The following is a 25,372-nucleotide window of genomic DNA, read 5'->3' as shown; positions in this document are numbered from 1 at the left end:
CTTAATGCTACTCTGTTGAACGTGCTTTGATTATAACATGTTTTAAACACTCTTGACTACGACGTCATCTTTGACAGAGGATGTTCGTCGAACCTGCCCTGGGCCAGGACGGCAAGGACTGCGTCAACAAGAGGGACCGTAGCGACGGGATGGAGCGGCGACGCTGCCCAGATCGACAACACAAGACGGCTGTGTTTACTACGGTGCCTTGAGACTGCACTTCGCTTGATCTACGCTCCGGGTAGGCAAGGTTTGGCCAGACCTTGTACACTTCTTCTGGCTTTCCCTTCTAAATGTTTTGTAAATAATGATGTTTTCCAAAAACGAGTGTTGCTGCACTACATTTAGGATACGACGCGAGTTATGTGTGAATTGTCTTCTCACTGGTATTTAGCTTCTCCATGCAAATCGGGTTGTTACAGATGTGAAAATGATCTGGTTTGTTTATATGTACCGTGTACTCACAACTAAGGGGGTTAACTAAACTATAAAGCTATGCTTAGTGACAAAATGAGTAAAGAATGATTCTTTTCTCAGCCTGTAATGACAATGAACAGTGTGTTCACATATTAACAGGTTTTCCTGTTTTAACTGGCCGTATTAAGGGTAAAGTAGGAGGATTGTGTTTCCCCCCGGTTCCCTGGGGACTTCTTCATCCTCCTCTCAGACATGTTGTTGCACTACATTGTGTCACTGTGTGGTAGGGATACGATGTAACCCTTAGCTTGATTGCTGAGGTTGTGCTAAAACTGCTGGAGAAACTTTATTTTCCTAAAAGAAAAGATTGTTTGGTCGCTTTCGTGTGTGCTTAGCAAGGCCTGTGGCCAATACTAATCGAGAATTATGTATTCTCTCATTATGAAAAACGGCGTTCCTCTGTAGAGTGTTTTTGCCATTTTTTGTAGGTGATGATGGGTTGTGTGTGTCATGTGACCTACAACTGGGTTGGACTGGCCACAGAAGCACATGTGTAAGTTGGTACCGGGGCTCTTGGAGAGCCCTCTCTATTCTGTGTTTTTTCCGTAGTAAAAATCAGATAGCAGGTTAGCTCATGCGCTGTGTGAAGCTGTCAGACGCTTTATAGAGCTGACTATGACTGTGTCATACTCTCTTTTTGTCATTACATCGTATCATGGGTGTGGGGTCGTAAAGGGGTGAACTGGTAACCTTTCCTTCCCCTTTTTTCTGTTGGTCAGGGGTAAACCCACCTGTCCTTCAAGGTTCCTGTCACGTTGCGGTTCGGCACGTTACAGGGTGAGGGGGGGGGGGGGGGGGGGGGGGAGTTTCCTGGTCCCACGGCCTGGAATATTGGGCGTGTGCACCGCAGAAATTCCCCCGCCATAGAGTACGTCACCGTGCGCGTCTCTGTTGGTAGGATTTCCGTGTGCTGTTCAGGTCCATGTGATGGATCTGTTTCAGGGGGTGGTCAGGGCTCCTCCTCACCAAGCTCCTATTCGGGCCTTCTGTGAGTTGGGACTCCTTCCGTGAGGAGGGAGCCTCCTTCAGAGTACAGAGCCTCCTCCTCAGATTGTCAAGGTGAGTGGACCCTCTAGAAGGAGTCCTACTCTATTGTGTATGTATTCGATTCAATTCGATTATTGAGTGTGTATGGGTTCAGTGCCTCCTCCCCGGAGAGCCCTAAAACCAATTTTTTACATGGCTCAAGGTGCAATATATTCTTTTCAATCTGTACAGCTCGCGTGGGAAGTCTCTCTGGGGATTCCCGTCTCCTTCCTATGGGAGGGTGGTGGGATGTAAAAATGTGAAATTTCTTTACCCCCGGCTGTGTAGACTGGGATACATACTGTTGGTGCTTCCTTCTTTTCTACTAAAAAGAGTTGGAGTTAGGAAGTATCACACCCCTCTTGTCGTTCCCCTGGGCGCCTTGGGGATTCAATGACAGGTCTAAATAGCCTGTTCATTGATGTGGGTGTGTCCCGACGCACGTATAGTGCTAGCTCGGGGTGTTCTGTAAACAGGCGACTGACTGGCACGCCTTGGTTGCTTGAGGTTAAAACGGCGTTTTTATAAAGCAACTGGGATGGAGGTTTTTCCTCTTCCGACGACCAAATCAGACGACCTGGTTTGGTTATCGACGGATTCTCGTTCATATCTGGGGGATGATGACGGAATGGATCTGAACATATGTAGAGGGGTCTCACGCCCTGGGGGTGGGCCACCGGGCGCGGTTCGCCCGAACGTCTGGGTGGCGCCTTCTTTTCATGTTTAAGATCAACACGCATATCTGCCCCTTCTCCTGGAGTAGGCATGTCGGCGTGGTTAGGGCACGGGACTGGTTCTGGTCACGCTGGTCCGGATCAGTTGAACCCGTTGTCCGCCGGGGATGCAGATCTGCTGTTCTGGTACCCTGAGGGACTTGGGCTTTTTTCAGGGGGAAAAAAGCCAGGTCGGTCCGGGTGTCACAGGGTTAAGCGCTATGGAGACCCTGGTTGGGTAAATTTTTTACTCAGCACTGTCGTAATGGCTTACGGCCATGCCGACCTGTACACGCTCGATCTCGTCAGATCTCGGCCGCTACACAGGTTGGTCCTGGTTAGTACTTGGTTGGGAGACCGCCTGGGAATACCAAGTACGGTGTGCTTGGGGCTGGTTCTCCATTCTTTTTCGCTCCTCTCTCACGCATGGCGAAGAGGGGCCTGTTGGGGTGGTCTTTGACCTCCTCTGGTGACCCTGTGCTTCCCGTATCACCGGGCCCGGTCCGAAGTCATGTTTCGTCGACCCGTAGGCCTGGGTTAACCCTTTTTTGAAAACTGAAACACTTGTATACCCGCAGGTGTGTTTTGGAGTTTTTTTCTTGAGGGGTTATAGGAACAACCACCGCATTGGGTAACACCAAGGTGGTTGATTCCCTGGTGTGTTGGAGCAGTGTCAACTCCCGGGTTCACCGGTTGAGGGTGCCCCTGCACGTTCATGACGTCTGCCAATCGTGTCAGCCTTCTCTGCCTCAACCCCTCTGGGTGGGGGCTTTTTAAATGGAGGCTTGGTCATGCAACAACGCCAGCTTACACCCCTTCCGCTGGGGCGGCTGTGTTCAGCTGTCCCCTCTGGCGCCTGTCTCGTCCGCAGTCTCCAGGCTAGGGTTAACAGCCTGTTGCCTGGTTTTTCCCCGGTGCGCTGCCTGCTTCCGTTGGTTAAAATTTTTTGTGTGCTTACGGCCATGCTGACTGCCTGTTCTGCAGGGTCAGTGTGCCAGGCGGTGTACTATTGGGGGGACAGGGCCCGCTCGGCTGAGGGGCCTTTGTCCGAATACGCTGGCGATGTGGGGGGCGGGGTCACTAAGTGCCCACCTGGTGGGGTCTTGATGCTGGCATCATGGACTTCTCCGGGCCCCCGTTCCAGGGGGTCCAGTCCCTTTGGTGGGTCTGGGTCTTCCTTCGCGCTCCGCTGCTAAGGCCTTGCCACGGGGTTGGGTTTGCCCTTGACCCCGTGATTCTGGGGGCAGTAACAAGGTTGTTCCCTCCGTTCGTTCCCGGGTGGCATGCGGGTTGTGCGTGTGTGTAGTCGTGGGGTCAAGCCACGGTCTGCTCACCCTGTGCGTTGAGTTGCTTGAGTGCCTCTTCGCACGGTCGGGTCCGTCGCCCTCCCGTGAAGCCCCCAATAGGGGGGGTGCCCTCCATTAGGGGGGGTCGGGGGGGCTCGGCCCTCCCTGTTCTGATGGTTGTGGGGGGCATTCAGCGGGGTGTATTTGTCGGCCGATGGCTCTCGCTCGGCCTCCCTTGTACAGAGAGTGACGCCGAGCGAGAGCCATACGATACAGAACGTTAGGTTATGACTATAACCAAGTTCTGTTAGTATGGTGACGCTCGGCGTCCGACGCCGCTGCAGCCCTTGATCTCGCCTTGTGGTGAAAGCTTGGGAAGGAGGCGAGTGGGTGGCCCCACCCCTGCTTATATGGGTAAACTGATAGGGGTGTGGTCAGACAAATATTGGGATTAAAGGTACATTGTGGTCTTTATTCAGTGCGCGTGCACGTGTGCGAGGACAGTGCAGAGAGTGACGCCGAGCGTCACCATACTAACAGAACTTGGTTATAGTCATAACCTAACGGTAAACAGCACAGGTCCAAATAGTACATTCTTCCTGACTGCCTATATTTTATAATATAACATTTTAATGGCCGCATTTTATCCGTCTGTGTGTGACTTTTGTAGGTGATACTGGGATGTTGTATAGTGGTTTGTCTGTCTCAGGGTCTGATGGATCAGCTGCTATAAAGGCTTTGCACAGAATGATTGCGTAGCTCTCGACTTTCTTCCAACACGGTTGCCTGTAACCATTGGTAACTACTTCCAAAAAGAAAAAAATTCTCTCATTCATCAACATATAGCAACCATTGTTTTGCACATAACGCTGTTGTTTCTTCCAACATGGGAGGGAGAAATGGGTTTTGTGTAGGGATGCTCGATATTGGCTTTTTTACCGATACGATATACCGATATTGTCCAACTCTTAATTTCCGATACCGATATCGATATATGCAGGGTTTCCCCCCCAAAAAACTGAATAATTTCAGGTAATTAACATTACATTTTTTTTTTTTAAAACAGATACCGATATTTTCCAATATCACATTTGAATGCCAATATCGGCCGATAATATCGGACATCCCTAGTTTTGTGCAATTTCTGGAACATTCTGTGCATAGCCTCTGGGTACCTGTGGATGGCAAAGACCAGAGACAGAGCAGCGATGGCCTTCTCCCCTCCAGACAGGTTGCTCATCGCCATGAAGCGCTTCCCGGGAGCCACGCAGTTGTAGTTGATGCCGTCCAGGTAGGGCTCATCTGGGTTCTCGGGACTCAGGATGGCCTGAAGAGAACACACGTTTCACTGTGATGATTCATATAAAGTTATGTCCTCCATTAAGCCTTTCACTGCCACACGACAGAAGGTTAGCCCTTTACTATCACACAACCGCCGGCGATGCTCCATCATTAGCGTCATTAGCTCCGCATCCGCATATTTTTGTTACAACACAATGCGCTTGGCTTTGTTTTTAAACATGGATTTTTGCACACGCTCGTATCTGCATTACACACGCACGTTACATATGGCCGTTACGTGTTACATTTGGCCGATAAATTTGAATCTTATCGGCCATGTTGGCCGGCCAAAAAAAATGGCTAACGGAAACCCTGCCTAGTACAACTACCGGTAGTACATCACCAAGCGATTCATCAGCTAGTCGTCTAATCATTTCCATACCCTATTTAGTGTGATATTTGCTTTGATCTGCGTATCCCTTGTAGTATGTACTGTAATACATACATCAATACACATCGTCAACTAGTACATCCTCCTGCCATGAAGCCATTAGTGATTTCCTCATTCCCATCCATAGTGCACATACAGTATGCACACTGTTGTACACTAAGGAATAATGTAATGCAGTGGTTCTCAAGGGGCCCAGGGGGTCCCCAGAAAGATTAGGGGATAATTTAGCCCAATGAGAGCCAATGGTCCACTCTCCAAACAGAGAATCAAAAGCACTCCCGTAGTCTCGCGAGAGGTGCAGAAATGGGATTTGACGTCAGAGGAGACGCTCCAGGCTGCGCTTGACTGCACAGACTGGAGCGTGTTCCGCGACACAGATAACATTCATGTCTACACGGAGACAGTGCTGGACTATGTTCGTACTTTGGTGGAAGAAACAATCCCCACTACCACAATGAGAGTTTACCCAAATCAAAAACCCTGGGTAGACAAATCCGTCCGTGAAGCTCTGAGAGCGCGCACCAAAGCATACAACGACGGCCTAGTGGCAGGCAACATGAATGACCACAAGGTGGCGCGATACAACGTAAGGAGGACAGTGACAGAGGCCAAACGGCGCTACAAGGATAAAATTGAACTCCAGTTTGAACAGGCTGACTCTAGAGCTATGTGGCAGGGGCTCAAAACGATGACAGACTACAAAGGCGCCTCCCTCAAACTGAACAGTGACATCTCCTTAGCAAATGACCTCAATACCTTCTATGCGAGGTTTGATGCTGGTAATAACAACACCAGCCCACAAGCCACGGCAATGGGGGGGGGGGGGGTCTGCTGCTGATGGAGACTCAGTGTTCAGGGTAACAGAGCATGAGGTGAGGCGGACCTTTAAAAAAGTGAATATCAGGAAGGCAGCAGGTCCGGACGGCATCCCCGGCCGCGTCCTAAAAGTCTGTGCCGACCAACTGGCCCCGGTATTCACTGACATATTTAACCTGTCCTTAGAACAGGCTGTCATCCCCACCTGCCTGAAGAAGTCCACTATTATCCCTGTACCCAAAAAATCCAAGCCTGTTTGCCTCAACGACTACCGCCCTGTAGCTCTCACCTCCATAGCCATGAAGTGCTTTGAGAAGCTAGTAAAGGGCTACATCTGCTCCTCCCTCCCCATCAACATGGACCCCCTGCAATTTGCATACCGCCCCAACAGGTCCACGGAGGACGCCATAGCCCATGTGCTGCACACAGCAGCATCACACCTGGACAAGAGGCAGGGGAACTATGTGAGAATGCTATTCATCGACTACAGCTCGGCATTCAATACCATAGTCCCCTCCATACTCATAGCCAAGCTCAGGGACCTGGGCTTGAACTATGACCTCTGCCAGTGGGTCTTGGACTTCCTGACGGGCAGACCCCAGGTGGTGAGAGCAGGCAACTGCACCTCCTCATCCATCACCCTCAACATAGGGGCCCCCCAGGGCTGTGTTCTGAGTCCCCTCCTCTACTCCCTGTACACACACGACTGTGTGGCTCAGCGGAGTAGCAATACAATCATCAAATTTGCTGACGACACAGTGGTGGTGGGCCTGATCTCTGCCAACGACGAGAGGGCCTACCTGGAAGAGGTCAAGGTCCTGGCGGGATGGTGCCAGGAAAACAGCCTCTCCCTGAACGTCAGCAAAACAAAGGAGATGATTGTGGACTTCAGGAGGTCGGGGGTCAAGGACTACAGCCCCCTCAGCATCGACGGGGCACCGGTTGAGAGAGTCAACAGCTTTAAGTACCTCGGAGCCTACATATCCGAGGACTTGACATGGACCACACACATTGACAGTGTTGTGAAGAAGGCACGACAACGCCTCTACTTCCTCAGGCGACTAAGGAAGTTCCAAGTCAGTCAGAAGATCCTTAAGAACTTCTACTCATGTACAATAGAGAGCATCTTGACTGGCAACATCACCTCCTGGTTTGGGAATAGCACTGCACAAGACCGAAGCAGACTACAAAGAGTGACACGTTCAGCCGAACGCACAATTGGAGGGGGGCTCCCCACCCTCCAGAACATTTACAACAAGCGTTGCAGGGGCAAGGCTAAGAGAATCATTAAAGACTCCAGTCACCCGAACAACTGCCTCTTTGAACTGCTGCGGTCAGGCAAGCGATACCGGAGTCTCAAGGCGAGCACAGAAAGACTCAGAAGAAGCTTCTATCCCCAGGCCATCAGGCTGCTAAACGAACAATGAACACTACACAACAACAACCATCAAACGCACATAGCACACACATCCACACGCACACACTCACTTTAAACAAACACACTGTAGCACCCACTCCACACACTTTATAGCACACACCCACTTTAAACAAACACACTGTAGCACCCACTCCCCACACTTTATATTTATTGATGAAGGATTGCACTACAACTCGTACACCTTACTGTAAATTGTACCTAAATTGTACCTCATCCCATTTCTGCTTTGCACTATATAGTACTGTACATTAGTACACTGCATAGTATTGTATATTATATGGTAACTCAGTTACGTCTATTCTGCATCGAACATTGTACATATGTCTATACTGAACACTGTGACCTCATTTCTACTTCTAAATTACATGCTATACTATGTTATTTGATACTATCTTGTCTAGCACAGTCTCTGGAGCGTAACAGTAAGAAGCATTTTGTATGAAAGTATTCTGTACTTCTGTATGACAACTATTAAAGAAACTTGAAACTTGAAACTTGAACTTGAAACTTGTTATCTACCCATCTATAATTATGGAATTTCTTTACTAAGGGCGTTTTCACACCTAGCTCGTTTGGAGCTGTTATTCCGGAACCTGGAGCGTTTACCCCTTATTTCGGTTCAGTTGGGCATATGTGAACACAGCAATTACATTCTGTTGCGGAACAAAACAAGCGGACCGAGACCGAGACCACCTGGAGAGGGTGGTCTCGGCGCAGTTCCAACCGAACCCGAAGCGGACTCGTACGCTGTGAGAATGCAATCGATTTAACAAACCGACACAATTAATAATAATAATACGTCGTGGGTCAACGTGGAGCAGCGATGAGGTACACTGCGTCGTTGATATCAGTCAGCCGCGCGCAGGAGAGAGGAGCCGGGGTCTCTGTAGTGACAGCAGCAGCACCGTGCGGGACTCTCTCTCTCTCTCTCTCTCTCTCTCTCTCTCTCTCTCTCTCTCTCTCTCTCTCTCTCTCACCGAGAGAATGAATGTGGACTGTTCCATCGGGGAGCTTCGGTGGTAATGTGAGTGGCTACAGACCACTGCACTTAAATATAAACATTAGTCTACCTGGAGACTCAATGAGGTAATTGTAGATGTCGCCATAAGACGCTTCTGGCCATTTAGTGGGATCATTGTTTCATTATCCTGGTCGGCTGAAAGGACACTGGCCACCGAAGCTCCCCCCTCTGATGGAACAGTCCACATTCATTTGTGCGTCATCTCGCGTCTCCAGACTCTGTGGGCAATCTGCGCATGTGCATGGGTAATAATAGGTGCTTTAAAATGGGCTTTTTCGCTGCCGATTTAGTTCTGATCGATTAGGAATGGCTCGCGCCGTGTTCAGGAGATTGAGGCGCATAAAAGACTATTCGATCATGTCTCTAGCACCCCCACAGCCGTATCTGCAACCACTTACATCACGGCTCTCATCCACATTCATTCATTTGCTCCCCCGCTCTCTCCTCCCACGCGGAGATTCAGGGTTGGGGGGGGGGGCACACCCCAAAATCTGACCAATGAGTGATAGTTTGCTCGCGCGTGCGTTTGTTTTGGTCCGTGTGAACACAGCCGTGTGAACACAAACAAACTAAGAATCAAGTGCAACAATTGTATCATAATAGTCCCCGAATCGGAACAAAGCAAACGAACTACAGGTGTGAAAACACCCTAAGAATCAAGTGCAACAATTGTATCATAATAGTCCCTGAATCGGAACAAAGCAAACGAACTACAGGTGTGAAAACACCCTAAATCTAACAACAAAAAAGCGAATGAAATGATGGTCCGCTACCTAATGTGAATCAATCTGGGGGTCCTGGACATGACAGAGGTTGAGAATCACTGATGTAAAGTTACACTTTCCCCCCCCAAAGTGTTAGAGGTCGTAGCTTCACCTGCGCACTGGTGTTCTGGCACAGTCTCTTGTAGATCTGGTCGATGTTGATAGACACGTGTTCAAAGCACTGGCTGAACAGACGGAAGCGCTGGGCTTTGACCTGCTCAAACTCCTTACTGCACCTCCGGGCTTCTCGGCTGCTGGCCTCAAAGGCTAGGTGTTGAGACAGACAAGACGGCTGAATAAAAACACTTTCATCATAACACTTATATACAATAACATTATACAATAAGATAAAATAGGATGAAAAATAAGTAGGCCAACTTCAACTGCACTAAAAGCAAGAGAAAAAAGGTGCGTCTTAATTTTTCATTCTTAAATAGTAGTCAGGACTTAAGGTATGGTTAGGGCTTAAGGTATGGTTAGGGCTTAAGGTATGGTTAGGGTTAGGGCTTAAGGTATGGTTAGGGTTAGGTATGGTTAGGGTTAGGTAGGGGTGAGGTTACCACGTTTTTAGGGAATCCCGTTGTGGTTACTTACCCTCCAACACTTCCTGATACTTCTCCTTGACCTCCCTCATCTTCTCCAGGGCTTTGAGGTTGGGGGCAGAGGTGCGCAGCAGCACCGCATCCACGGAGGAGACCGCCTCGGTCAGTGTATCCACCTGGGCCTCCACCTCCTTCTCTGCTTCAATACGCTACACACACACACACACACATACACAGATGTATATGTTATGATGAATTGAAAATGGGGGACCCTGATGTAAACAAGACGAAAGTCTTTCTCTGGTCTGCATCCCCTTAACAATTGTATGTATTTAGCTGTACTGTACCCATTCTGCAATCTGTTAATAAAGTTTTCAATCAATCAATCAATCACAGAGAGGATCACACACACACATACTTTGCACGAGGCACACTACTCCTATCACATTCCAACAGGTAAATACGTGCTCGTGGCGTACATCTGTAGAGTAAATGCGGTAGAATAGTAATGCGGGCTCTGAACAAGAACATTGTTATGAGAAATCTCTTACCCTGAGATGTGTTCCCAGGGCAGAGTAGTCGATGACCATTTGTGCCTCTCTTTCGTAGATTTCAGAGGAGGTGGCGGTGGCGGTGATCTCTGACTCCGACTCCAACTGCACAGACAAGAGGAAGCCCTCAGTTCATGTCTTTTCATTACAGCAATGCAGGGCCGTGAGGTACTGTATACCGAATGTGAAGGTATTCCGCCAAAGGTATGGGTTTTTACTATACTGTCGTCCACACTATATATACATATTGTAAAAATAAGTAAAAGAAAAGTGATTTTGAATTAAATAGAACCGTGACAATATATTACACGGTAAGAACATACAAAAATGTCCTGTCACATTGTAATTCATACTGGAAAACGAAATAGTCAAATACCATTATTGTCAAACTAAGAAAAATTTGATATTTTGCCCATAATCGTCTAATTTTGTTACGATACGATAAGGTGGTGGTAGAACCCAAGGCAGCAGGAAAGAATGAGCAGGGAGATGAGGCAGGAGTCGACGGTCACAATTTAACGTGTTTACTTTGGCAACTTCCAAAAGTACATACAAGTATAACAATAGGCACAAAGTGTTTACTTTGGCAACTTCCAAAAGTACATACAAGTATAACAATAGGCACAGCCGTGCTGGCACTAACTACAAAACAAACCTAACCAGAAGACGGACATAACACACAAAATAAAAGATGACAAAACAGATTACTAATATACACTGACTTTTAGACCGAGCACAACTACAAGGTCGACGTTTGACACAGACAGCACAGGAACAGGTAACAAGGAGGAATGACTCCACAACCAGGTGAGGGCAACCCACACTTAAATAACAACACTAATTACTAATTGCCCCCAGCTGGGGAGAGACAGGCACAGAACAAAACAACACCACTAGACAATAACCAATACACCAAACAACACTTAACCAGGGAAACCAAATCACACCAGGGTGGGGAAGTTCAACAATAACATACACAGTGACATCCCATTAATTATCCTCCCATTAATTAAAGTAAGCATGTGAGTAATCAAGTGTAGAGACAGTGTCTGAACCAACTGGCTCGTCTGGCCACAAGAGGGAGGTAGAGGACCACTGTCAGGAGGTAGGAGACCAGTGTCAGGAGGTAGGAAATGTTCACTGTTATTCATATAACCGGCCCCGCAAGGGGACGTTACAAATTTAGCTGATCAAATAAAATGTATTTGTAAGGCCCGACAACACACGTTAATGTCCCCATGGGCCGGACACGTCTTCTACAAGTCAAGAAGAAACATCACAATAAATCAAGAACAAAACAAAAACACCATGAAGTCCAAAAACGTTTAAATAAATAAAATAAAATAATAAGACTCACATACCCCACGCGAAGGTAAGGAAAAACTCACTAAAACCTAGCAGTGTGGAGGAGAGAAACCTTAGAAGAGCCGTTCAAGGGGGGATCTCCCTTCTTAGATGTCGGTGATAGTAGTGTTGCAATAAAACAGGCAAAACAGTTGGTAAGCATGCACTCATATGTGTAATGAAACACAGACAGTGCATGCAATAGCAACTGAACATTTTGAAAGATTGAAAAATAGAGCTCTGCTGATCTCTTTTTTTCCGATGAATGGCACTCGGTGTGTGACATAATTCAAAGCATCCAAAATAAATACATTTGAAAATAATAATAATAATAATAATAATAATAATAATAATAATAATAATAATAATAATAATAATAATAATATATGACAGGTGTACTTTGGTAGAAAATAGTTCCTGAATTAAACTATTCACAACAAGGTCTGTGGATTATCCAAGGTAACTGTGACATTGCTTTTGAGTTTTTCAAATGTATCATCTTTGGCACTTTGAGCACCACAAACCCACAAAACTCTATTGTTGTTTTAAAAATATTATTGTGGGTGAACTGCCCCTTTAACCCATTTAGACCTAAAACGCCTGCTAATAATGCATTGTATAGCCTGCAATGCATATACACACAAATGTGTTTCGCGGTTTCAATGGGTTAAGCGGTATAAGCAAGGCACTCAACACCCAGGTGTCAAGTGTTGAATAGACCTGTCTCAAACCCTGCCCTCTTTTCTTGATCCTCCAATCACAACTGTCGCTTACCTCGGACAAACCAAGTTTGTCCGAGGTAAGCGACAGTTGTGATTGGAGGATCAAGAAAAGGGGCAGGGTTTGAGACAGGTCTATTGTATAAGTGCGTAGCACAGTGTTGCTCAGCAAATGTTAAACAATGATTCTTCTCAGTGTGTTCTGTGGTACCTGACTGATGTGGTCCAGGCTCAGTGTGTTCTGTGGTACCTGACTGATGTGGTCCAGGCTCCCAGACAGTGTGTTCTGTGGTACCTGACTGATGTGGTCCAGGCTCCCAGACAGCATGGAGACGACCAGGCCCTGCACCTTACAGCCCAGCAGCAGGTTGTGCTTCGCCAGGCACCTCTGCTCCAGAGACGTCTCCACCTGGATCACATCCCGCTGCAGCCGCAACAGCTCCCTGGAAGGGAGGGAGGGAGGGAGGGAGGAAGGGAGGAAGGAAGGGAGGAAGGGAGGGAGGAATGAAGGGAGGAAGGAAAGGGAGGGAGGAATGAAGGAAGGAAGGAAGGAAGGAAGGAAGGAAGGAAGGAAGGAAGGAAGGAAGGAAGGAAGGAAGGAAGGAAGGAAGGAAGGAAGGAAGGAAGGAAGGAAGGAAGGAAGGGAGGAAAGAAGGAAGGAAGGAAGGAAGGAAGGAAGGAAGGAAGGAAGGAAGGAAGGAAGGAAGGAAGGAAGGAAGGAAGGAAGGAAGGAAGGAAGGAAGGGAGGAAAGAAGGGAGGAAGGAAAGAAGGGAGGGAGGAAGGAAAGGAGGAAGGAAGGAAAGAAGGGAGGGAGTAAGGAATGAAGGTAGGGAGGGAAGAAAGGAGGGAGGAATGAATGAAGGGAGGGAGTAAAGAAAGAAGAGAGGGAGTAAGGAATGAAGGTAGGGAGGGACGAAAGGAGGGAGGAATGAATGAAGGGAGGGAGTAAGGAATGAAGGGAGGGAGGGGAGAAGGGAGGGAGGGAGGAAAGAAGGGAGGGAGAGAGATGAGGGTAAATAACAGATGCTTGTTGATTTCAAACCTTTATTTTCACAGGGAGCCAATTCACCTTGTTCACTTCACCACCATATTGGTCAAGTAGGTGTTATGTGAGGTACAGTTGTGTAAGGCCCCGTACACACGAACGCTGGGTTTAATGTAACCGTGATTGTATGTGCGCAGTTGCACTGTTCGGCCACACACAACCGGGGATTTGCTACACTGCAACCGCGGTCTTTGAAACCGGTGGCCAGGGTGAAGTTGTGTGGTTTTGCAGTTGCGTGTGGGCATAGCAACCGAGGTTATTCCCAGTGTTTACAGCAGAGCTGTCGCAATTATTTCCAATGTTCACGGCAGACCGCGGGGTAGAGAGATTATAGCAGAGCCAACTACACCAGTGTTTACAGCAGAGCTGTCCCAAGTAGCGTTATATGAAAATGATTGTAACAAACTTTTGTTCGAAACGTATCGTCTGTGTTGAAGAGTGTTGTGATCGACTGATGTCTTGTCGCATTCCTGACCTGACGCTCTGAGAGTAAACATGTAGCTGCAGCTAAACTAAACTCATGTGTTGTCAAGTTATTGTTATAAGGAACTGCATCCCCTTAACAATTGTTTGTATTGAGCCGTATTGTATTGTACCCATTCTGCAATGTGTTAAATAACGTTTACATCCATTTCATATCGGTAACGTTACCACATTACGTTAGCATTTAAGCTATATACTATACATGGATATAGCCATTCACATTAGCATGTAGCTAACAACACCGGCGGTCTTTTGTGAGACTAAACTATCCGCTCTTGGTGGTAAATTGTGTTGCTGATGGTTTTGTTTCATCAACCAAATGAGAGGCAGAACACAGTGAATGTATCCGTTTGTTTATTGCAGTTTCTTTCTTTGCTGAAAATATATGTTCCGTTGGCAAAATGATCAATAGGGTCCAGCTGTGCTTCTAAACAGGAAGTTTACTTCTTCTTCTTCAGTGAATTAATGGCAGATCGCGACCCAACAGGAAGTTTAGTGAGCGTTCAGCCTTTTCTGATTGGTTGAAATGGCCTTCATGTCTGAACAACATCGCCGCCTACTGTTTTGGCATTGTACTAAATGTATCGGTTGCTGGGTTCCCAGCTCTGCCGTGAGTACGCAGTTATACACGGTTGTTCACCTGTGTTCACCGTGTGGACGGAGTTTTATTTTTTCAAACTTCGGTCATATTAAATCCAAACGCTCGTGTGGACAGGGCCTAAGTGCCTGTTCATTTCAATGTTAAAACATAGCTATAAAAATGCTCCTCTGCATATTTAATATTTTTTAGTGCAATAATGCCATTGGAAGGATTGACTGACTGATTCATTTTACCTGTATAAAATAAAGGCTAATGGAAAAAAAGAAAAATACAGTCCCTTGGAGGTCTCTGCCTCAACTTTTACAGTCCAGACAATTATTTTCTCTTCTCCTGAAGGGATTTTCTAAAACGGTTCCATTGTTTGTACCTGATGTAGCTACAGGTTTAATTTGATTTAACCTGAGCCAGTGACTTCTTCACTTCCTGTTCCATCTGACGTCCGACAGCAGCGTCAAGCGTCAACTTGTTATAGTAGTTTCTCTAGTTTGATTGATTGAAAATTGTATTAACAGATTGCAGAATGGGTACAGTACAGTACAGCTCAATACAACTGCTAAGAGGATGCAGACCAGAAAAATACTTTAGTCTTGTTTACATAAGGGTCCTCCATTTTCAATGCATCAAAGTAGTAGTAACGATGTGGCTAGTAGTTGTTTTAATATAGTTGTGTATATTGAATAATTCCGTATGACCAGGCATCGTATGGCCATAGTCCTTATTGTATATTTTTGTAAATAATAAATGCGCCAAATCCTCATGTCGTTGACAATAAGCGCCTTTTTTGATGCCATGAGATTTCTATGAACTCATATTTCACTAATAGCAGTTAAAATCATTCGTAAACAAACGTAGTGCTGAAAATATACACTTTGATTGCTGTTTTGACTGGGTTAGGGTCTTTACTCTTGGCTACATTTGAAAGAAAAAAAACTCAAAACAATAATTCATACATTCTGTAGAGATGGATTTATGGCGTGATATTAATCTTATCTGTTTTAAGAGGTTTTTTAAGACCCAGATAATTACAACATTTCACCACTCACGATACTGCCTGCGACAACATCTATTATGCTAAAGGTATGTTATAATAGGCTAGGTCACTTTAGTAGGCTATTAAACTAGCCAGGGTGTCAGCCAGATCTAACAAGTAACGTTAATCTAAACAAGCTAACATTAGGCCAACTAGCTTCATCAACATCCACCAGTCATCTTTCGGATAACCCCCACTAACGTTTAATAATATAAATAACTAGTTTCTTACCTATTGTTCATTGGGTTTCAGATGAGGACCAAAATACTCCGAGACGGAGGCTGTAGCATTGCGGAGGGCGGTCTGGTGTTCCGCAGACTTCATGTGGCTTTTGAGAGCTGATTCACCCATACTGGATATGTCCATATCTTTAGGGCATTTAATGCATCTAGCACGATTGCTGCTTGTTGTATTTTGTGAAAGCCAGTTACTGTAGGCGTCCTGTTCCAGCCATGCTGGATTCAATTCACATTTCCCTGGCATCTTCTTGACCTGCTTGCCAGGTAGACCAAGCTAGAGCATCACACGCGAAGAAGAAATGAGGGAAAAGCAGTTGGAGTGCGCGAGACAGCGACTCGTCGGATTTGATTAAAACAGAAAGAAAAAAAATTATTTCTTGATTCAGAATGTTTTTGGATGAACAAAACGTTCAATGCGAATGGTTGATTTGAATTTCAATGACTTTTTAAGCACCTTGTTAAAAAATTGGCTGTTTTCAAGGAATTCCAGGCATTGACTTTTTTTTGTAAAAAATCGAGCATTTTAAGCACTTCAAGGACTTTGTGCGAACCCTGCATTTTATACATATGTTTTTTAATACTTTTTAAGAGGTTAAGACCTTGCAGGAACCCTGTTATATTCTCATTGAGCCATCATGTATCCACATGAATTGAAAGGAACTTGAACTGAATTGCTGAAGTACAAAGTCTGAAGTCTCCAACTGGATTAGGTTACCTCAAGATTTGCTTTACTGAGAGGAAAATTGCGTAAAGGCACAAGGTAACAGTAAAACAACAATTGCTGGGTATAAGTCCTCTGTTTAGCTAACAGATCAATGTTGTTGAGAGCATTCAGCATTAACATTTTACCTAGAACTCAGCTGATCCATTAATTGGCAGCTAACTGTAAAGTTACCTAGTTCACTAACCTTTTGTAGTATTAGTTGACCCTTGTGTAAAAAATCTATTCTATACTGACATTAGTTTAGTTTAGTTTATTTATTTAGCACATTATTTAAAAAAAAAAACAGTGCTAGGAGGGAACAAAGTTCAAAGTACAAAGTTCCACTCCCATCGTTGTCCATAAACAATATGGACGAATTACATGTAAACATGGACTACAAAATAAACTATAAAACAGGATCAGAGACATAAGGCAGACACTAATGCGAAAACATGGAACATTTACACGAGTCAGTAACAAGAACAATTATTATTATTATTATTTTTTTTTTTTTGTACAAGAGGGCAAAGACAGAGGATAATAGCATATAAACGGTATATAATGAGGAAAAGGAAACAAGCAGTCATACTAACAGAAGATGTAACACTGATGACACAGGAGTAACTTAATGTGACAGTGATTTATGATGAAATTAAATTAGATTTTAATTGTTTTTTTAATATGGATAAGGAGGTTGTTGACCTCAATGTTGAATTTAGAGTGTTCCAGAGTTTAGGGCCTCTAAAGCTAATGTTGAATTGATGGCTAGTTGTCCGACAGAAAGGTAAGTGGAGTTTATTGCTATGGTTTGTTGGATATGAGTGAAATTCTGATGAAAATATGAAGAAACTATGGAAGGTATCAGGAAGATCTTGCCTATTGTTAATGAACTTGAATATGAATGAGCATGTTTGAAGGGTATTAAGTTTGTCAATTGATAGTAGTGAATATTTGCGGAACAGAGGTGCAGATGGTTCATATCTGGTAGAGTGGGAAATCATCCTGAGGAACCTCTTCTGGATTATGACTAATTTGTTGAGATATGATGGATATGTTGCAGCCCAGACTATATTACAGTAGTTAAGGTAAGGAAATAAAAAGCTATAATACAAGGTTAGATGGGCAGAGGGATGTAAAGGGGCAGACTTTTTGCAAACATTGTCAATGTGATTATGCCAATTTAATCCTTTGTCTATAGTAACTCCTAAAAAAATTGTGAAAGGCACTTGGAGAATTTCATTTCCATTCATTAATATTTTAGATTCTTCTTTAGGGTAGTACTTATTTTTGTTGCAGAAGACCATGAAATAAAACATTTTTACATTTAGAGTAAGCTTGTTGCATTGAAACCAGTTAGAGACTATTTTAAGTTCCTCATTCACGCATACAATCAGGGACTTGAAGTCACGGGGTACTACATGGCACTACGGGGTACTATAGGGTACTACATGGCACTACAGGGTACTACATGGCACTACAGGGTACTACATGTCTGCTCCTTTGCAGCACCACAAACATGGGAACTCTCTAGCTCTCCCCCCCCCCTCTTCCCCCCCCCCCCCCTCCCTCCCCCTTCTCTCTGAGTGCCCGTCTCCTGGCACTGACTAAGGTGATGGATGCCTCGGGGTCTTGGCCAAGATTGTAGTGACTGCTCTACATGCACCTCCGAGGCCTTGGATCAGTTATTCACCGCCGTCTGTCCGTGGTCCTGTCAACTGATTAACAGTATTAACAGACTGTTAACAGATTAACAGTCAACGCGGTTTCATTGCTGGGTTAAGTACTTCTATTCTATTCACATAATACGCTTACTTCATATATCTACTCCATTCACATATATGCCTACCACTTGTATCTATTGCTATGTCCGCCTACTACAATCTCATGAGCTGTCTAACGCCTGTCCCGTCTCCCTGTCTCCCTATGACTTGCTGTCCTGGAGTGTTGACCGGAGTGTTGGACGTCCCGTGACGAAGGCCGGGAGATTGCGACCCCCTCTGCGTGCCCCCCTGTCTCCGGAGGTCTCGTAGTGGTGACCGGAGTGCCGGATGTCCCGCGATGATGTCGGGGAGTTCGCAACCCTCTCTGCGCCACCCCCTATCTCCCTGTCTCCGGCTGTCCCTGAGCAACGACCGGAGTGTTGAATGTCCCGTGACTAAGACGGGGAGGACGTGACCCTCTTTGCGCCGCCCCTGTGCCTCAAATAGATCCGCTATCAACTCTATCTTTAATCTTTCAAAATGTTCAGTTGCTATCGCTATTAGCTCTATCTTTAATCTTTCAAAATGTACAGTTGCTATTGCATGCACTCATCTGTGTTTCACTACACACATGAGTGCATGCTTACCAACTGTCCGTCTGCAACACTACTATCACCAACATCTAAGAAGGGAGATCCCCCCTTGAATGGCCCTTCTAAGGTTTCTCTCCTCCACACTGCCTGTGGAGCTTTTTTCCCTATTGTTAGGTTTTAGTGAGTTTTTCCTTACCTTCGCGTGGGGTATGTCTGGGAGTGCTTGCATTCTTTCATAAGACCTGTACGGCCCATGGGGACATTAACGTGTGTTGTCGGGCCCTATAAATAAATTTTATTTGATTTGATGATGAGTAGCTAAGAGATTGGTGTCATCCGCGAATAATAATAGAGGTAGAGTATTACAGGACATAGCCAAATCATTAATGTAAATTAGAAATAATAAAGGGCCCAGAATGGAACCCCGAAGAGGATCCTTGATTTGACATGTGTCAAGAATCAAGAGGTTTATTTGTCATATACATACCAGGGCATACAGTGAAATGTGGGTGGTCATGCCCGCAAAATACAATAATAAAATAGAATAAAATAGGCATCGAAAAAATATAATAGAAAAAATAAATAGATAAGACACAAGATATGCATGGTAAAAAAAGACATGCTAGGTTCCTGCGAAACTGGTTCTTATACACTACTATGCAATATACAATTTACAATGTTAACTCTTAATGTATCTAAACTATACAGTACCTCCTTCTTTTAAAGTGTTTCTAAAGATTATATTTTTTTAAAGTGACATGTTCTTTAAAGTGATTGTTTTAGCGGTTGCCGCATGAGTGGTGTGTGTGTGTGTGTGCTCATGTGTACTTGTGAGTGGAGAGTTCAGTGTTCTGATGGCCTGGGGGAAGAAGCTGAGTCGGAGTCTCTCTGTTCTTGCAGCGTGTGACCGTAGGCGCTTGCCTGACCGCAGCAGCTTAAACAGGCTGTTGTTGGGGTGGTGAGGGTCTTTCATAATTCTGCAGGCTCTGGATTTGCACCTCCTGTTATATAAGTCCTGCAGGGGTGGTAGTGCAATACCCGTAGTATGCTCAGCTGAGCGCACCACTCTCTGGAGTGCCTTCCTGTCCTGTGCCGTGCTGTTTCCAAACCAGGCAGTGATGTTTCCAGTCAGAATGCTCTCTACAGCCCCGGAGTAGAAGGAGTGGAGTATCTTCCCTGACACTCTGAACTTCCTTAGCTGTCTCAGGTGATAGAGGCGCTGTTTCGCCTTTTTCACCACAGAATCTATGTGTGTAGACCATGTCAGGTCCTCTGTGATGTGGACTCCCAGGTATACTTGAAACTGCTTGTTAGTCTACTATAAATAAACACAACGTTTATCTTCAGTTCACTTGGTTTATTCAATCAACTTGCATAACACCATTACAGAGCCATTAACGAACAGTAGAACTCCAGCTCGTGGTCGACACAGACTAACTGCGCATGCGTTTCACAGCCTCAAGAGGGCAACCTAGACTACCGTATTGCCAGTAGTAGATGCAAAGAGATTCTATGTTAACAATCTCATTCTATCTTTTTAAAGAAATAAACAAAACAAAAATAACATTACCTTGCATGAATCATAAAACAATCACACAGTGACTTAAAACAAAAATGTTTAAATTCCCTGAGTAGTAAACATAAATTAGGAAAACATTTTTAGAAACAAATACATAAACAAAAATGTTTTCAATGTTCCATTTCAAACAGACACTTTAACCCAGATCCCATTGTCCTTCACCGAGTGCTTTTAAGAGCACAAGAGCCGAAGCTCCCTTTTTTGTGAGACAGTCAGCGAGCTGAGATTTTGTGTCTGACCAACGCACCTGCTTGATGCGCTTGTTCTGAATGAGCTCCTTAATGCTACTGATTTCCAACCTGAGTCTCCTTTCTGTGACTTGTTTCGTGAACTTGAGCGCATCGAACAGAGAGTGATTATCGGTCACACAGATTACAGGGAGTGTATTCAGTCCAGCATTTCCAGTAGTGAGCTCAGAAAATAGTGTGGCTAGAAAAATTGCATTGTCTACCCCATCTGACATGGCAAGAGTTTCCCCTGCAAGGGTACTGCGAACCACACGTCTGATTTTCTTTGAATGCCAACAGAGGGGGGAAAACTTCCCTCTTTCTCCCATAAGTGTTATAAAAGTACCTCCCTGTGTACCTCCGTCTGGGAGGTTTCCAAATGAAGCATCACTGAAAACTATCAAGTTCAGAGCATCACTGTTTCCCAGATGCTGAAATCTGAGTGTCACCTTTTCAGACTTTAGCTTACGGATTATTTTATTAGCATCATGAACAGACTGTACTGTTGACCCTTTTATATTAGAAGCCAGACAACATGAATCAAACATTACATCAGGTCTCGTCTGTTTAGCAACCCATAGGATCTGTCCTATTTTTGATCGTAGCTGCTCTCTCTCAGTTTCGTTGAGGGGTTCATTTCTCTGTGTGGCCCGACTTGCTTGTATGGGAATAGGCTCCAGGTTCTCAATGTAACTTTGTTGATGTACCTGAACTTCACCTTTAACAGTTACAAAATCCATTCCTACATAGGAGAACTTTTCATGCTCCTCACGCCCAACCTTGAATGCAGACTGTAGTTGGGGGATCACATTGAATGAAAAGTTAGATGAGCCTGCCCAAAGAAAATCATCTACATGACATGCAAGCACCCCAGTGACCTTACATTGCTCATCCAACCAGTAAAAGACTGCCGGATCCACCTGTGAGACTCTACCACCAGTACTCAGCATGATCTCCTTCACGTTGTTGTACCAATATAGTGATGCATCTGCAAGACCATATACACATTTCTTTAGTTTCCATACAACATGTTGACATCCTGCCTCTAGAGGGGGGCGGATATAAATATCCCTGGATAGCTCAATACCCTGCAAGAATGCAGATTTGATGTCCATAGAATGGACTTCCCACTGGTTTTGACATATCACTGATAACATAAGTCTAAGTGAATCTGTGGCACATGTGGGGGAATCTTTCGGTAACTCTTGAATATTCCGCTCTTCAAAACCTCTGGCAACCAGTCGGGCTTTAGGCACGATACCCTTGGGAGTGTCTTTAAGACTACAAACCCATCTGGTGGAAATGCATTTCTGCCCTGCATCTTCAACTTCCTCAAATACATTATTATTGTGCCAGTTCTTTATTTCTTCCTGTTTAGCTGCATCAAATGAGATGTCTTTGGTTACAAGTACATCAGCTTCTCTGTCTTCTGTTTCAATGTTGAGATTATCAACCTGTGAGATATCAACTGATTCCTTTTGCCCATCACTACCATCATTGTCTAGATGTTGCATGTTATACCAGGTTTTATATTTCCCCGTAGCCTTGCCTGATCTCCCCAAGACTCTTGCTTTAAGTAGAGTGTTGTCACCTCTGTTCATATATGTTACCGTCTGTCCTGTTTTTAAACTCACACCTGCAGAAGGGGCAGGATTATTATGGGCATTAGGCCTATGCTCCATTTCAGTTAGAGTTACACCACTCAAAGTGTTTGGTGGATCGATCGCTTCACTTGTACTGGCTTCTTGTTGTTCATGTTCATTCTCTGTATTTTGCTCACTGTCTAAACTACCAGTTGCATTGTTTGTACCTTGCTCACTTCCTGCTTCTGTGTCAGCATCAGTTTGTACCATGTGCTCTTCACTAACCTTTGTGTTCACCTTAGAAAGCCTAGAGTGATGCACTCTCACTAGGCAACCACCATGCCTCACAAAAACAACAGCCCCATCCTGACCAATAACTATCCCTGGTCCTTTCCACTCAGTGCATTCAGCTCGTTTGTAATACACCTTGTCACCCATCTCATATTTCTCATCTGTGGGTCTGAGCTGCTTACGTAGTGCTCGTCTTATCCTTTCTGAGCACTCTGCTTCAGTAAATGCTTTTCTAGAGGCATGCAAAGCTGAAATGTGTTCTCCTACTCTAGCACTCATCGTGGTACCTTCTAGCGCAGGTGGTTTATCAACCAGTACAGAAGGTAGGTTGGGGTTCTGGCCAAACACCAGTTGATGAGGACTGTAGCCGTGCACATTGAGCATACTGTTCTTAGCCATGAGAGCCCAGTCCAGTTTGCCAGTCGCATCCATTTTCCCGTCTGACCTTCAGGATGATGTCGGTGAGGGTCTGATTGTGTCTCTCCAGTAGCCCATTGCTCCAGGGGTTGTATCCTGCCGTGGTTTTTGTCTCAATGTTAAAGTTCTCTGCCATGTCACGGAACTCTGCATTGTTGAATTCTCCTCCATTGTCACTGTAAAGTCTCCGTGGCGGGCCGTGGACGCTGATCCATGTATGAAGAAAAGAGTTCACTATCACAGAGGAGTTCTTTGTTTTCACAATGCTTCCAGCGCTGAAACGTGTAAATTGGTCAATGATGTGGAGGTACCATAAACTTGGTTCCAACTCGTGCAGGTCCACTGCCACTGTTTCATTGTACTCTGAAGCCAGAGGCAAGCCCACAGCAGGCTTCGGCTTGGTCTTGCTGTACCTCTGGCATATGTCACATTCCTGTACTATTTGTTGTAAAATAGTGTCACAATCTTTGTCTTTATTTCCCGAACTGCGAAGGAGTCGCTGTAGTCTTTCTGCAGAGGCGTGACCAAACTGTTTATTTCCATCTCCAAACCGGAATGGTCTGGAGCTTGGGGTTTCACTTTTTACCATCTGGTTCACTTGACTTTGACTGAGATCAGCGACGAAGCTGTCCAACCATTTTTCTCCACACACTGTGCGGGTACATGCAGTGTCAATGATAGCCGTCCCTAAGGACTCAGTTAGGAATACCTCTGTCTCAGACAGTGCGGCAGTAAGCAGTGTGATGTCACATTCCTCTACCCTTGTTCAATCTTCAGTTAGCTTTACTTGCTCACTACTCTTGTGAGGACAGTCTTTAGCCCAATGGAACGTGCTCTGACATATAGCACATTTTGATCTCTTACCGAACCTATCCAGTGGGTTGGTACCCTGTGACTGTTGCCTTTGTTGTCCAACTTGTCCAAACTGCTGCGTCCGAATCTTCCTTGTGAGCGTTGCTCCGTGAATAACGCTTCATCGTTAACGTGTATTCCGTTTGATGTGCCGCCGTGCACTCTCCCCCCAAAGATCCTCTTCAACGCGGACTTCATTGCAGCAAACGTTAAATCTGTACACGCAGTCAGCGCCATTTGTCTGTTTTTCTCGTCTAGACAAGCCGTGTCTAAAAGTTTAAAAGCTAACACGGCGTCAGGAAGAGTCATGTCGTACCTTTTCATTCGGTTGTAACGCTGTTCAAAGTCAATCACATAGTCCGCCATGGACATGGAGCTCTCCTTTTTGATACAGTCAAAAAAAGAGTATGCATCGTATGCGCGGTCTCTCTCTTCTTTGAGAAACATGCCATCTAGTTTTGCTAGCAGCGTGTCCATACCATTGTTGGTGTTCAAGTCCAAAGCTGGTATTTCCATAGCGATGTCCCTTGCCCTTCCTTCCAGCCCCAGGACAACGGCGAGGGCTTGTTTCTTCTTATCAAGTTCAGTAACCAGCTTCCAAATGGCAATCTCATTTTTCCAACACTCGTATGGTCGAGACTCGTCGAACTTCGGTGGAACTTTGTAGTTAGCAGTAGCCATCTTCTGCTAACCATCCTCTGCTACCAATGTTAGTCTACTATAAATAAACACGACGTTTATCTTCAGTTCACTTGGTTTATTCAATCAACTTGCATAACACCATTACAGAGCCATTAACGAACAGTAGAACTCCAGCTCGTGGTCGACACAGACTAACTGCGCATGCGTTTCACAGCCTCAAGAGGGCAACCTAGACTACCGTATTGCCAGTAGTAGATGCAAAGAGATTCTATGTTAACACTGCTCACCCTGTCCACGATAGCCCCGTTTATCCACAACGGCGTGTGTGTCCCCTGCTGTATTCTTCTAAAATCCACGATCAGCTCCTTGGTTTTACCAATGTTCAGGAGTAGGCTGTTGTCCCGGCACCAGCGTGCCAGTTCATCAACCTCCTCCCGGTAGGCCTTCTCGTCATTGTTAGAGATCAGCCCCACCACCACCGTGTCATGTTGTGTGTAAAGTGATGCCAGCTGTGATCAGGCTGCACAGTGTAAAGTGATGCCAGCTGTGATCAGGCTGCACAGTGTAAAGTGATGCCAGCTGTGATCAGGCTGCACAGTGTAAAGTGATGCCAGCTGTGATCAGGCTGCACAGTGTAAAGTGATGCCAGCTGTGATCAGGCTGCACAGTGTAAAGTGATGCCAGCTGTGATCAGGCTGCACAGTGTAAAGTGATGCCAGCTGTGATCAGGCTGCACAGTGTAAAGTGATGCCAGCTGTGATCAGGCTGCACAGTGTAAAGTGATGCCAGCTGTGATCAGGCTGCACAGTGTAAAGTGATGCCAGCTGTGATCAGGCTGCACAGTGTAAAGTGATGCCAGCTGTGATCAGGCTGCACAGTGTAAAGTGATGCCAGCTGTGATCAGGCTGCACAGTGTAAAGTGATGCCAGCTGTGATCAGGCTGCACAGTGTAAAGTG

General features: G+C 45.4%; 1 protein-coding gene across 1 annotated transcript in view; it reads right to left on the bottom strand.

Moving 5' to 3' along the window:
* Nucleotides 1-25,372, bottom strand: part of smc1b (structural maintenance of chromosomes 1B) — a gene marked incomplete at both ends in the record, with an annotated part of 73,546 nt that overhangs the window by 8,671 nt on the left and 39,503 nt on the right. Inside the window, 7 exons of the mRNA XM_084335303.1 lie at nt 4,678-4,829; nt 9,386-9,540; nt 9,868-10,024; nt 10,367-10,471; nt 12,680-12,872; nt 20,643-20,734; nt 22,950-23,127. Of these exons, the coding sequence (XP_084191429.1) occupies nt 4,678-4,829; nt 9,386-9,540; nt 9,868-10,024; nt 10,367-10,471; nt 12,680-12,872; nt 20,643-20,734; nt 22,950-23,127 (1,032 nt within the window). The remainder of the gene's footprint in view (nt 1-4,677; nt 4,830-9,385; nt 9,541-9,867; nt 10,025-10,366; nt 10,472-12,679; nt 12,873-20,642; nt 20,735-22,949; nt 23,128-25,372) is intronic.

Source organism: Notolepis coatsorum (assembly GCF_963971535.1).
Source record: "Notolepis coatsorum genome assembly, chromosome: 18".
In the NCBI taxonomy this organism is placed as follows: Eukaryota; Metazoa; Chordata; class Actinopteri; order Aulopiformes; family Paralepididae; genus Notolepis; species Notolepis coatsorum.
The sequence above is the reverse complement of the archived record's forward strand: the minus strand, read 5'-3'. Positions and strand labels throughout refer to the sequence as shown.